The sequence below is a fragment of the Phalangium opilio genome, unplaced genomic scaffold, assembly GCF_054372755.1.
Source record: "Phalangium opilio isolate 3A_F unplaced genomic scaffold, DU_Popi_V2 ptg000078l_1, whole genome shotgun sequence".
Taxonomy (NCBI): domain Eukaryota; kingdom Metazoa; phylum Arthropoda; class Arachnida; order Opiliones; family Phalangiidae; genus Phalangium; species Phalangium opilio.
The window spans coordinates 3984566-3996098 of NW_028324186.1; the positions used below are offsets into that span (position 1 = coordinate 3984566).

The 11533-nt window shown below is 43.8% G+C and overlaps 3 protein-coding genes across 3 annotated transcripts; all 3 read right to left on the reverse strand.

Moving 5' to 3' along the window:
• Positions 1-916: 916 nt before the first annotated feature.
• On the reverse strand, positions 917-2260 carry LOC149655848 (uncharacterized). Its single transcript, XM_089845057.1, has one exon. It carries the CDS (start codon positions 2258-2260, stop codon positions 917-919), a length of 1344 nt encoding a protein of 447 aa, XP_089701183.1.
• A 15-nt stretch (positions 2261-2275) lies between these two features.
• LOC149655849 (uncharacterized) lies at positions 2276-4042 on the reverse strand. Its single transcript, XM_089845058.1, has one exon. It carries the CDS (start codon positions 4040-4042, stop codon positions 2276-2278), a length of 1767 nt encoding a protein of 588 aa, XP_089701184.1.
• A 4797-nt stretch (positions 4043-8839) lies between these two features.
• On the reverse strand, positions 8840-10695 carry LOC149655850 (uncharacterized). Its single transcript, XM_089845059.1, has 3 exons — positions 10478-10695; positions 9431-9527; positions 8840-9367 (listed from the first exon to the last, which is right to left on the reverse strand). Exons 1-3 carry the CDS (start codon positions 10693-10695, stop codon positions 8840-8842), a joined length of 843 nt encoding a protein of 280 aa, XP_089701185.1.
• Between the last annotated feature and the right edge of the window lie 838 nt (positions 10696-11533).

Consider the following 11533-nt stretch of genomic DNA (forward strand, 5'->3'; position numbering starts at 1 on the left):
TTAGCGACGTACTATAGGGGGTCCGCTTAGAGGCGTCTTTCTCGGGGTAGCGAAAGTCAGAATGAGCCTACCTGTATTGTAGAGCTCGGGCTATTTATACTTTTTCGGAGTATTTTTTACCTTAGAAAGGCGAGTAGCTGATTGGCTAAAGGGAAGGGTCAGGTCAATCATCCGATGACGTACGGGGTTTTCTTTGGCTCAAAGAGATGATAAGGTGTACGGGGTATTTTTGGCACAAAGATGATAAGGTGTTTTACAAAAGTAAATAAGTACAAAAAATACAGGATTTGAAGAATGAGTATGTGACAAAAGAGTATAACAGAAGGTTATAAACTGAAGGTAGATTTAGCGCGGGATTATTTGAATTTTAAGTTAAGTGTTTTTGTGATTTAACAGGCTCCCCCCGGTTGAACTATATAGTTCAAGCCAAGGATCGCGAAAGTTCAGATTTCTAGTTGATATAATAATTGGATTGGTCGGCGAAGTTTACTTCCGTCCGATAATCTCACCATGCAAGAGCGTATATGCCCATCGCGTCCTAGAAATGTCTCGTCTACGACACCTAGTTTCCAGCTTAGGCGGGGCATCTTGTCTTCCTGGATAAGAACGACGTTTCCGGCTTGTAGTGGCGTCGTGGGTTGGTTTTTGGTACGATGGTGAGCGGATCGTAGCTGTAGGAGGTATTCGGCTCTCCAACGCTTCCAGAAGCCGTCGATTAGGTTTTGACGGTACTTCAAGCGTCTGGTTAGTTCCAAGCGGTTGTTTGGGATGTCAGCAGTTTTAGGGTAGGTCCTGGAAGGCAGGCTTGTCATCCTTTCTCCGACTAGGAAGTGGTTCGGAGTTAGTGGTGCTGGTTCATGTGCATCTTCGGAGACGAAGGTGATAGGACGCGAGTTAATCGCAGCTTCGGCTTCAGTCAATGTGGTCTGGATCTCTTCAAAAGATAATTTTGCGCGACCGATGGTTTTTCGGAGGGCATTTTTACTGAACCGACCAGTCTTTCCCAAAAACCACCCCACCAGGCGGCTCGGTCGGCGATATATGTACACTTGATTTGTAAATTTCCGAAGTATCGGGATACTTCAGGGCTGCTTACGTTTATCCAAAGTTCGCTGAGGTTGGTTTTGGCTCTCTTGAAGGTCTTGGCGTTGTCCGAGAAAATGTGTTTAGCCATGCCGCGTCGCGAGATGAATCTTCGGAGCGCGAGAAGAAAGCTGTCCGTCGATTGGTCCGAAACCAGCTCGAGATGTACCGCGCGGGTGACCGCACAAGTAAATAATGCAACGTAGCATTTTTTCCCGTCACGCGTGTAGAGGGGACCTGCGAAGTCCAAACCGCAACTCTCGAATACTGGAGTTTGAGTGGTGCGAAATTCTGGCAAAGGGGCCATAACCGCGTCCGACGGTTTAGCTCGAAAATAATTGCAAATGTTGCAATTTCTTAACACTTGATTGACGTAACTGCGGGATTTGATTACCCAGAATTTTTCGCGTAAGGAAGCCGTTGTGATTACGACTCCGGCGTGCATCACTTTTTCGTGCGCGTTTTTTACTAAGAGCTCCGTAAATGGATGTTTTGGCACGAGAAGCCAAGGCTGCCGTTCAGCGTATGACAAGCCGCTTCCTTTTAATCTTCCCCCGACGCGTAGAAGCCCGTCCGAGTCCACGTGGGGATGAAGGGTCAAGATTTTCGATTCCTTCGGGATGCTCAGCTGTTGTTGTAGGCGCTCGATTTCTTGGGGGAACTGTTCTTTCTGGGTGTAGCGAACCCAGTAAAGTTCAGCTTGATGAATTTCTTCGGCTGCTAGCTCTCCGCTACGTCGATCATTCTTGAAGCGCAGATTGTGCTTGAAACAGAGAATCCAAGAGGTATGACGGTAGAGGGCTTTTAGCGAATTGAAAGCTCGAATGTTGATAGGAGATTCCGGTAAGGGTTCAGTGACTGTCAGCGTGACGGAAGTGTTTTTCATCTCGTCCTTTACCGGTTCGAAATTTACGTCTGTAGGCGGATCGTTCTTCAGGAAGTTAGGGGATTCGCGGAGCCAGCGAGGCCCGTGCCACCAAAAACTGTCATTGGCAAGGGAAGCCATGTCGCATCCTCGTGTCGGGAGGTCGGCGGGGTTCTCGGAACCTTTGCAGTGATTCCAATGTAAAGGGTTAGAAATGGACTGTAATTCTCTTACGCGGTTTGCTACAAAAGGTTTCCAGCGGTCTGCGGCTCCCTTAATCCATCCAAGGGCGATTTTCGAATCACTCCACATAAATATCCTCTTTGGCTATGTTTTGAGGTGCTTCGTCAGGTGCTGGACAAGTTGGGCAGCAAGGAGGGCTCCCTTCAACTCGAGACGTGGGAGCGTCAGTTTCTTTAGGGGCGCAACTCGGGATTTCGAGGTGATTAGAGTAGTGGCGTAGCTTCCGTCTTTAGTTGGGAACCGGAAATACGCTACAGCGGCGTAGGCTTTCGGGCTGGCGTCTGAGAAACAATGGAGTTCCAAGTTCTCCAAGTCAGGGTTAGCGGCTTCCCCGAAGTAGTGGCGAGGGATTGAGACTTCCTGTAGGTTTCGCAATTCGAAACACCAGGCTTCGTAGATGTCGGCTAGTTCGTCTGGCAGCGTTTCGTCCCAAGAGAGGCCATTTTCCCAGAGTTGCTGGAAAAGCAGCTTGGCCCGTACGGTGAATGGAGAAATGAAGCCGAGCGGGTCGAATATTTTCGCTACGGACTTCAAAACCCATCGTTTTGTACTCTCACGATCCTGGATGAATTGGAGTAAATCGGTAATTGTAAAGGTTAGGGCATCTCTGAAGCTATCCCAAATTAGCCCGAGAACTTTGGTGGGAGCGAATGACGTTTGGTTGTCATTTGACTTCTCGTCTGGCTTCTTGGTGGTTAAGAGATTTCTCAGCTTTGGCGAGTTGCTTTGCCACTTAGTGAGTGTCATCCCTGCCTCTTTCATGATTTCGGTAGCGTCCGAAATTAACTTGAGTGCTTCTTCCTCTGTATTTGCGTTGGAAGCCAGGTCGTCTACGTACATCGAGTCATTTAGAAGTTCACTGGCTTCGGGATAGGTAGTTTTATACTTCTCAGCGTGAAGTCTGATGGTTGCGGCCAAGAGGAATGGGCTGGAAGTTGCTCCAAAGGGAACGCGGGTCATTCGGTAGACCAGGAGGGTTTGGTTCGCGTGTGGGTGATCGACGTCGACCCACAGGAAACGTAGCGCGTCGCGATCTTCTTCCTTTACTTCGATTTGTAGAAAGGCTTTTGTAACGTCAGCCGTAAATGCTATACGTTTTTCGCGAAACCGTAGTAGAATGTCGTAAAGCTCGGGGTTGAGATTAGGCCCGGCTTCGAGGCAGGAGTTCAAACTGGAAACTCCGAACGCGTGAGATGATCCGTCGTTAACGATGCGAGTTCTAGTAGACGCGCTGGCTTCTCGTATTACTGCGCGATGCGGGAAATAGTAGAGTGGGAAGCCAGTTCTATTTGTAGTGTCCACGCGATCAACTACTCCAGCCGCGATTTGATCTTTGATGATGGCATTATACTCCAGAAAGTTAACTGGGTCTTTTTGTAGTCTGGCGAGTAAGTTTAGGGTGCGTTTCTTAGCGACCGCGAAGTTGCCTGCCAAGTTATGTTGTCCAGGTTTGAACGGGAGCGCGACGGTATAGCGACCGTTTTTGAAAACCGTTGTTTCCGCGAATTTCCCTAGGATTTTGTTTCCTAGTTCTTTATCTTCGTCCTTGTCATGGACACCGAAAGCTTCTAACTCCCAGAATTTGCGAAGTTGATTAGAGACGGCATCTTCTTCGGAAATCGTGCTCGCGTTGACGGCCATGATGGTGATAGCGTTGACTCCTACTTCACGGGATGAAACAGTAGCTGGCCCTTGGAGAGTCCAACCGAAGAGGGTCTCCATCGCGGTGAGAGTCGGGCTAAACCGTTCGATTTTCCCGCTCGCGACGGCCCAGAGGTAGTTCGTGCCGATTAAAACCTCTATCGCGTGAGGCCTTTGGCTGTCAAACTCCAACGCGGTTGCGTCAGCCATTAGTAAATTGCGTTTCTCGAATTCTTTCGCGATTTCGACTCCCGGTACGGAAAATACGGCACCGCAAATAGTTGGTGTTTCGTACGCTTCAATGATGATTTTCTATTCGGGATGGTGTCGGCTCTGAAGTTCGAGTCGTACTTTTCTTCTCTGGACCTTCATCGTGGTAGTGCTTCCGAAACTGCTTGTTTCGAGGACGTCTTCGCTTATAACCGGAAGGTTAAGTTCTCTTGATACGTTCTCCTTGATGAATGTTACGTGACTTCCGGTATCGAGGAGACACCGGACTAGTTTTTGCGTTTCTCCGGTCGGAGGTTTAGCTTCAGCTAGGGCGGTCTGGAGGAACACGGAAGTGGCGTCGTTCCTACAGGAGCCGGCGGTCATCAGGGCTACTGCGTTCGATTCTGGCGGGTTTTCTAGCGTAGCGTTTGGCGGCTGGTCGCAAATGCTCGTGTGATGGCAGCCATTGCATTTTTGACACGTTCTAAAGCGAGAGGTGCATTCTCTATTTGGGTGATAATCTCTTAGGCAGATGAAACAGCGCTTCAATCTGACTAATAGATCCTTTTTTTCTCGAAGCGTGATTTGGTTGCACTGAGTTGCACTGAGTTGTACTGTGTTCGCTTTTACCGCAGTACAAGCAGGATTTTACCGGCGCGTTTACGGAGAGCGCGGCGGCTCCGTACGGTGACTTTGGTTTTCGATGATCCTAGCAGTAGTCTCTATTCGGGTGCGATTTTTCTAGTAGCCTTTTGTCCGTTTCGGCGTACCTTCGGTCCGGTTCTTTCGCGGAGGGTCGTGCGAGTACCGCGGCGCGTTCTCTGCTAGTTATTTCGCGGTTGAGAAAGTCCATTAATTCGCTAATTTTTATTTCTTGCCCGTTGTTATTTTCCCGAGTGAACGCAAGGGTTATCTCTTCAGGGAGGCATTCTATTATGATAGGGCACAATAGACTGCCGTAGCTTTGAACAACTACTTGTAGATCTTCGAGACTTATAATCTGCGTCATACATGTGTCATACAACCTCCTAAGGGCTACTAAGTCATTGGATTTTTTGACTGCAGGGAGATTTCGAAGAATATGTAAATGTTCGCTTATTATATTTTCCCGCCTACCGAATCGAGTTTGAAGTTTATTAATCGCGGAAGCGTAATTCGCGGCGGAAAGGGAGAGTCCTTTTATAGATTGTAACGCGAATCCTTCCAAGTAGGATTTTAGGTAATTAAATTTGTCCGTTTGTGACAGATTGGGGTTATTATGAATGGTACTTTCAAAGTTTGCCCAAATGTTTTGCCACTCGCTTATATCTCCGGAAAACCGGCGAATTTCTAGTTTAGGCAGTCTGACTGCCGGAGCGAGACCGTGTTGCGGGTGTACCGAAGGGATGGTACCGGACGGGCTAGGGAGCCCGCTCCCCGTTGGCGGCTGAGTAGTGTTCGGTGTTGTGATACTGAGCGGGTTCGCGAGCGCGCTTCCAGTAAGCGGAAGGGTTGGCGTGATAGATCCGGAACTAGCGGTGGTATTACTTCCGTTGGCCTGTGCAAAGATTGTGGCTACTGCTACGGCCTTTGTTCTTGCATCAATAGCTTGTCGCCCTCGAGCTTGGGTTATGATCAAGTCATCGATGTAATCTTGAGCGGTTTGTTGATCTTTTTCTAGATCAGCTGCTGAGGTAAATAGCGTTTCCATGGCCTCATTGAGATTAACAAGAACAAGTTCTTTGGCCTGCAGGATAGCTAGATAACCTTCAACAGCGGCGTAGTCGATAGCGGTTGATTTCAACTCTGTTTTCAAGTTGTTTTTAGCGCGGGTGGCTGATTGTTTAGTACCAGCTCTCTTAGCTTTAAGACGAGCGAGTTCGTCCATTTTTAAAGTTAAAGTTTTTAAGTTCGTTTGAAATCTAACGCGTTACTAATTCTCCCGGGTAAGTCGGCACCAAAATGTGATCTCAAGTTTAAGGGGTTACTGAAAAATCTAAAGGTTGTTTGTGGCTGGAACGATAATTGAGTAGCCGCGTTAAAGTAAAACTCAAACGAATAATTTTACCTATAAAAAAAACACCAAGTTTTATTGTTATAAAGCATAAATAAAGAATAAATAAAGAACTGATAATTTCTAAGTGCCAAAGGGGGTTTTGTACAGCGAGCGCGGGAACACGAGGGTCCAAGGGTAACAACCCGTACTTTGGTTGGAAAGGTTTAGCGACTTCCAACGCAAGGCAGGGTATTAGCGACGGACTATAGGGGGTCCGCTTAGAGGCGTCTTTCTCGGGGTAGCGAAAGTCAGAATGAGCCTACCTGTATTGTAGAGCTCGGGCTATTTATACTTTTTCGGAGTATTTTTTACCTTAGAAAGGCGAGTAGCTGATTGGCTAAAGGGAAGGGTCAGGTCAATCATCCGATTGTTTTCTTTGGCTCAAAGAGATGATAAGGTGTACGGGGTATTTTTGGCACAAAGATGATAAGGTGTACGGGGTATTTTTGGCACAAAGATGATAAGGTGTTTAACAAAAGTAAATAAGTACAAAAATACAGGATTTGAAGAATGAGTATGTGACAAAAGAGTATAACAGAAGGTTATAAACTGAAGGTAGATTTAGCGCGGGATTATTTGAATTTTAAGTTAAGTGTTTTTGTGATTTAACACGGGGGTTAGTTTATCTCTTCTTATGAATAACGAAGCGTGGGTAAATATAACTTTCGCTTTAATTCCAGCCGTATGTAAGCAGAATTCGTTGGGACTTTTGATAAATTTAAAATTCACATCGACCAGATTGAAGATAAAGCTATTTTTCTGACATATATCGGCGTGTACGACACCAATCAAGTCTATAACCCCATTTTGGGCGAATTTTCTCCGTTTCTCAAACCCATCATTTTCGAAAAAGTCGTCAAAATGTCCCGCCGTATCTTTGTAGAATAGTGCCCGGGTCAGAAAACTCTTTTTCGCTGTCAATAGCGTTTGAATCATGCTCTTGAATGCGTATTGTTGAGGACATGATGTAACTGATCTATCGTTTAATGATACGTGTAGTTCACTAAAAAGACTGGAGAGTAATAGGTTTTCCGGTCCAACTTTTTCCGCCTGAGTTGTCAAATTACCATCGTTGTCGTACACAGCGGCTTTAGGTAGAGACCCATCCGCTTTAACCACTTTTACTTGTACTTGCAGGAGCGTGTTTTTCAAGTCCTTGTATGTCTCGGAGTTCCCGGTGACGGGAAATATAATAGCCTGATTTTCATCTACGTTGGAGGTAGAGTTATACTCCACCCATTGACTTCCTATTATCCCAGTTTGGGTATAGGGTACGTGAAAAACATTTAGTTCCGAGCTGACGCTGTTCATAGAGTTTGGGTGTGCGAGCAACATTATGAAAATATATCCGGGTGTAAAGATGACGACCTTCTCTTCTTCTTAGTTCGAACAGAACTGATGATGGGTGACACTTTGCGTTTCCTTTTACGTCCGTTTCCAGTTAGCTTGGTCACTTCTTCGGCCGCCATTCTCAATGTTTCCTTACCCGCTTCTTTACCCCTAGTTCTCAGTGACTGTTTAATGGGTACACCGCTTGTATAATCCGTCGCAATTTTCGCGCCAGTGTTTAAAAACTTCCGACCTAGGAACGTGGCACCCCTTTTAAGTAATGGCATGGCTGATCTGAACGCCGAGGAGATAATACTCCCCAGACCATAACCACGTTGCACGGCCAAACCTCTATATACTGGGATGGATCCATGTCCAATTTGATTTAGATAATAGTCCTCATAATCCTTAACAGAAACGTGACCCGTATTATATGGAGACATCCTTACACTTTGACAATCACGTCATAAATGGGGCGGAGATTGGATTCAACGTAGTCCTTATAGCAAGTGCCAAGTTCTTCTGGGCCTGAAATGTAGAGTGACGTGAACTTTCCCACGTTCGAACTTAACCGGTTCACCCTTTTCACTCATAATGTTTATTTCAATTGTCTGGAACTTGTTTTTCGCTATGGGCATATAATGAGGTTTAGCAAACTCTTTTTCCACCGTGTCTCCATCCTTCCCGTTGATAGTTATAATTCTTAAGAGAGGGACGTCAGAGTCTCCTACTGATCGAGACTGAATTATATCAGAGTATACGAATAAGCAATGCATTCCAGCATCCATATCGCAACTGAATGTGGCTGTCATGGAAGTGACCACGGTAACGTCTTTCTTCGGTTTCCTAGTGAACCCCAATATAATGGCAATTTCGCTTGGGATATAAAGTTGGTTCGTCCCTTTTAATTCAACCTTCACCCGTCGATTTGGTTTGTTGTATGAAAACTCAACCGTAGATTTTATTTTTTCAGTAGCACCAGCATCGTCGAGTGACAATATTTCGAGTAATTCCTCTACGGAACCGTAATATCCGGGAGGTATAACTATGGCTATATCCCGGTTTTCAATAAGTCCGTTAATTATCTCTTCCGATTCACCTAAACCGGAACCTTCCTCTGGGAATTCATCCATTGCATCCGAAACAACACCTACGAACGAATTATCCCAAATGCGAACTATGCACTCCCATTTTACATTATTCCATGTGCTGGGATAGCTTATTTCAGCCAGAGCAACCCCGTGAGATCCCTCTAGTGTAATAGATTCTGGTAGATACGTTCTGAACTTGCTTATAGTATTTCCTTTGAAATATTGCGTTGACGAATCAGAGGGTAGTGTGATGTAGAAACTCATTTTACGTCGATTTCTTGCACCCAGGAATCAAATTCGGAACTATACCCTCTCCACCGTACGAGGAGTTCCTTAGTACCTTCAGGTTTTTTTACGTTTTCGTAATACTTTTTCAATTTTAAATTTGCAGTTTTCTAGGTCCTTGCCAGCTTTCTGTATTTCCTCTTTGTAGAACACACCGGAAATGAGCTCGGAGTTCAAATCCTTCAGTTTATATACGGGTGGATCTCTCGGGATCCGTTCTGTTACTTTGAATAGTTCTTCGGTAAAATTGGCCAAATACCCTTTTTCAAACGTTCTTTTATTTTTGCTTATTTTAACCAAATCATCAATTTCAAAGGGGTATGAAACTGGCGGCGAAAAGTTAACTTTCCCGTACAAATTTAACCAGATTTGTTTCGAATTTTCCTCGGTCACTTCAGTGGGTTTGCATTTAATTGATTTGTGGTAGTTGTTATTATACGATTCCAATAAGTCGGGTAATACGTCAATATATTTATGGGTGTCGTTTTGTGTAAAATAGCGGTACATTCGCTCCTTCAAGGTTCGATTAAATCGTTCAACGATGCTACATTTCACTTCCGAGTGTGTGGCGAAAAACGTGATATCCTAACGTTTCAATTCACTTTGCAGTTCTTTATTTAGAAATTCATTCCCATGATCCGACTGAACAATCTTGGGTTTTCTACCAGACTCTAGAACGGATCTAAACGCCGCTACCATCGTAGGTCCTTTCTTGTCTTTAATAGCGACGGCGAAAGCAAATTTACTGAATACGTCAATACAGCACAGTAGAAATCTATATCCGTCATTATGACGCTTAATGTTTTGCATGTCTGCCAGATCAAGTTGTCATTGTTCATCTACACCGTACACAATAGTCTTGTTCCTTCTGAAGTTGTGCCTCGCGGGTTTGTGCAGTGTATACGTATCTTAACGTTGTAGGAACTCAATAACATCATTTAAGGAAACGTTAATCCCCTTTTCTCTCGCAGCCCTATATATAGTCCTTGTACACCTCCGAAACTCCCCGGATCTTTTTCATTGAAGTATATTTCTTCTAGTTTATCCATTACTCGTGCAGTTTAAGGTTTTTTTGGGGTATACCTTAAGCGAAATCAGATAACTCGATAATTATAATAAGAAATAATATCAAAAGGGCCGTAATAACTTTGGGATTATTTAAAAATGAAACGGACAGGGACGCTAGAAGCCCTGTGAGAGAAGTGTCGTTACATCCTTCCATGATAACGTGTAAGTAATTTGTGAAAGAAATGAAACGTGATATGGATATATATTCTTTATTTCAAGTTTATCCAAGTGCGGAGACCATTACCATAGTGGGAATCCGGGGTTGGGGGATAATAATCAATTTTCGGTAAATCTCTTTTAGATACATCGAGACAGGTATTTGGTACAACACTCGTATAGTCTCCAAAGGGGAATTTGTTTCTCACGATAGTTTTTGGTACATTTTCTTTTATTAACATTTCGTAAAACTGATTTATTCCAACGACAGTGTGTTTCGGTTTACTTTTATAACCTTTAACAGGTTAGTGTAAAATATCCATAATATTCGACCCGACGATTGGTTTTCCCCTGTATATAAGTTCCCCGTTGGGAGACCAATTAATCTTGGAGTTGATATCAATCCACTTGTATAAGGCAATGGCTGGTTTGAGGTGTGAATCTGTTATTGTCATGGCTATTTCAGAATACTAATCTTTCTTTTTCAGTTGTTTAACGGGTTTCTTCTTTTTTCTTTTGTTAATAGTACTCGTTAGTAAATGACTGTACATGTTAACTTTTTGCGTCTGGTTCAATTTGTTGTCTACCAGAACAGTCTTCGTATCCAAATTTTCACTATGTTCAACTTTTGGTTGCGAGTTTAATCGGCGGTAAACCTCTTCAGGTACCAATATCATCTTTCTAGCCATTTTTAATTGCTCTGCTTATAGCTGCACCAGCAGCAGTGCTAACAAGTGATAAAAGGGGTGCTAACAAAAGAGGTAAAAAACCGCCTTTTTGAATAAGGATCTTTTTTCGTTTTGCTACAGTGCTTTGTTTAGATAACTTCCGTAACATTAGACAGTGCTTCTTCAATCGTTTCTTCTGGTCATCTGATAACTTCACGTTACCGCGTAGGACATTTATACAACATTCCGCTATGGCCTTGATAGAGTCATTACTAGCGTGTTTGATAGAGTATTTTCTCTGACACGCATTACAAGTAGTCAGATACTTTAAGAAATGTTGATGCGTATGCACTCTTTTCATTTTGGAATATAGACTGCGGCTTCGTCGCCCGGTATGAGTCCCGGCCGTAGTCTATGATCATCTGACGTCGTTGGCTTTAAATCAACCCATAAATACCCAAAATCTCTAGCAATTGCCTGATGGAACGCGTCGATGACGTATTTACTATTAGTGGGACAAATCTGTTTGGCTAAATGAAATATAGCCGATTTATCTCGAGGAGATTTGAATATTATCAAGTAGTGGGCGTTTAAATTTAATGTTCTAATTTCCTTCCCGGGGTAATATAAATTTTGCATCAAAATAAAAACAGAGGTGTTTTTATGGTGCGATCCCCGTATGAACAAATTAGTTACATCCTTGTTATTAGATATTTCACAAAGTAAATCATCAAGTATAACAAAATTCTTGATATTGGAGTCTAATATATTCACATTTAATATACCTTCGTGAAATTCTACAGAAGGTGTGTGATCTAATACCGAATTAAATAATTTCGGTTGATATTCAGTGTAACAC

What these genes read in the sequence shown, in the direction of transcription:
- LOC149655848 (XM_089845057.1), bottom strand. Translation starts at nt 2,260, where the DNA reads ATGTGGAGTGATTCGAAAATCGCCCTTGGATGGATTAAGGGAGCCGCA.
- LOC149655849 (XM_089845058.1), bottom strand. Translation starts at nt 4,042, where the DNA reads ATGGCTGACGCAACCGCGTTGGAGTTTGACAGCCAAAGGCCTCACGCG.
- LOC149655850 (XM_089845059.1), bottom strand. Translation starts at nt 10,695, where the DNA reads ATGGCTAGAAAGATGATATTGGTACCTGAAGAGGTTTACCGCCGATTA. An exon ending in CAACTGAAAAAGAAAGATTA is followed by an intron (nt 9,528 to 10,477) that starts GTATTCTGAAAT and finishes TGACGTATTCAG; the next exon opens with TAAATTTGCTTTCGCCGTCG. An exon ending in CTGGTAGAAAACCCAAGATT is followed by an intron (nt 9,368 to 9,430) that starts GTTCAGTCGGAT and finishes TTGAAACGTTAG; the next exon opens with GATATCACGTTTTTCGCCAC.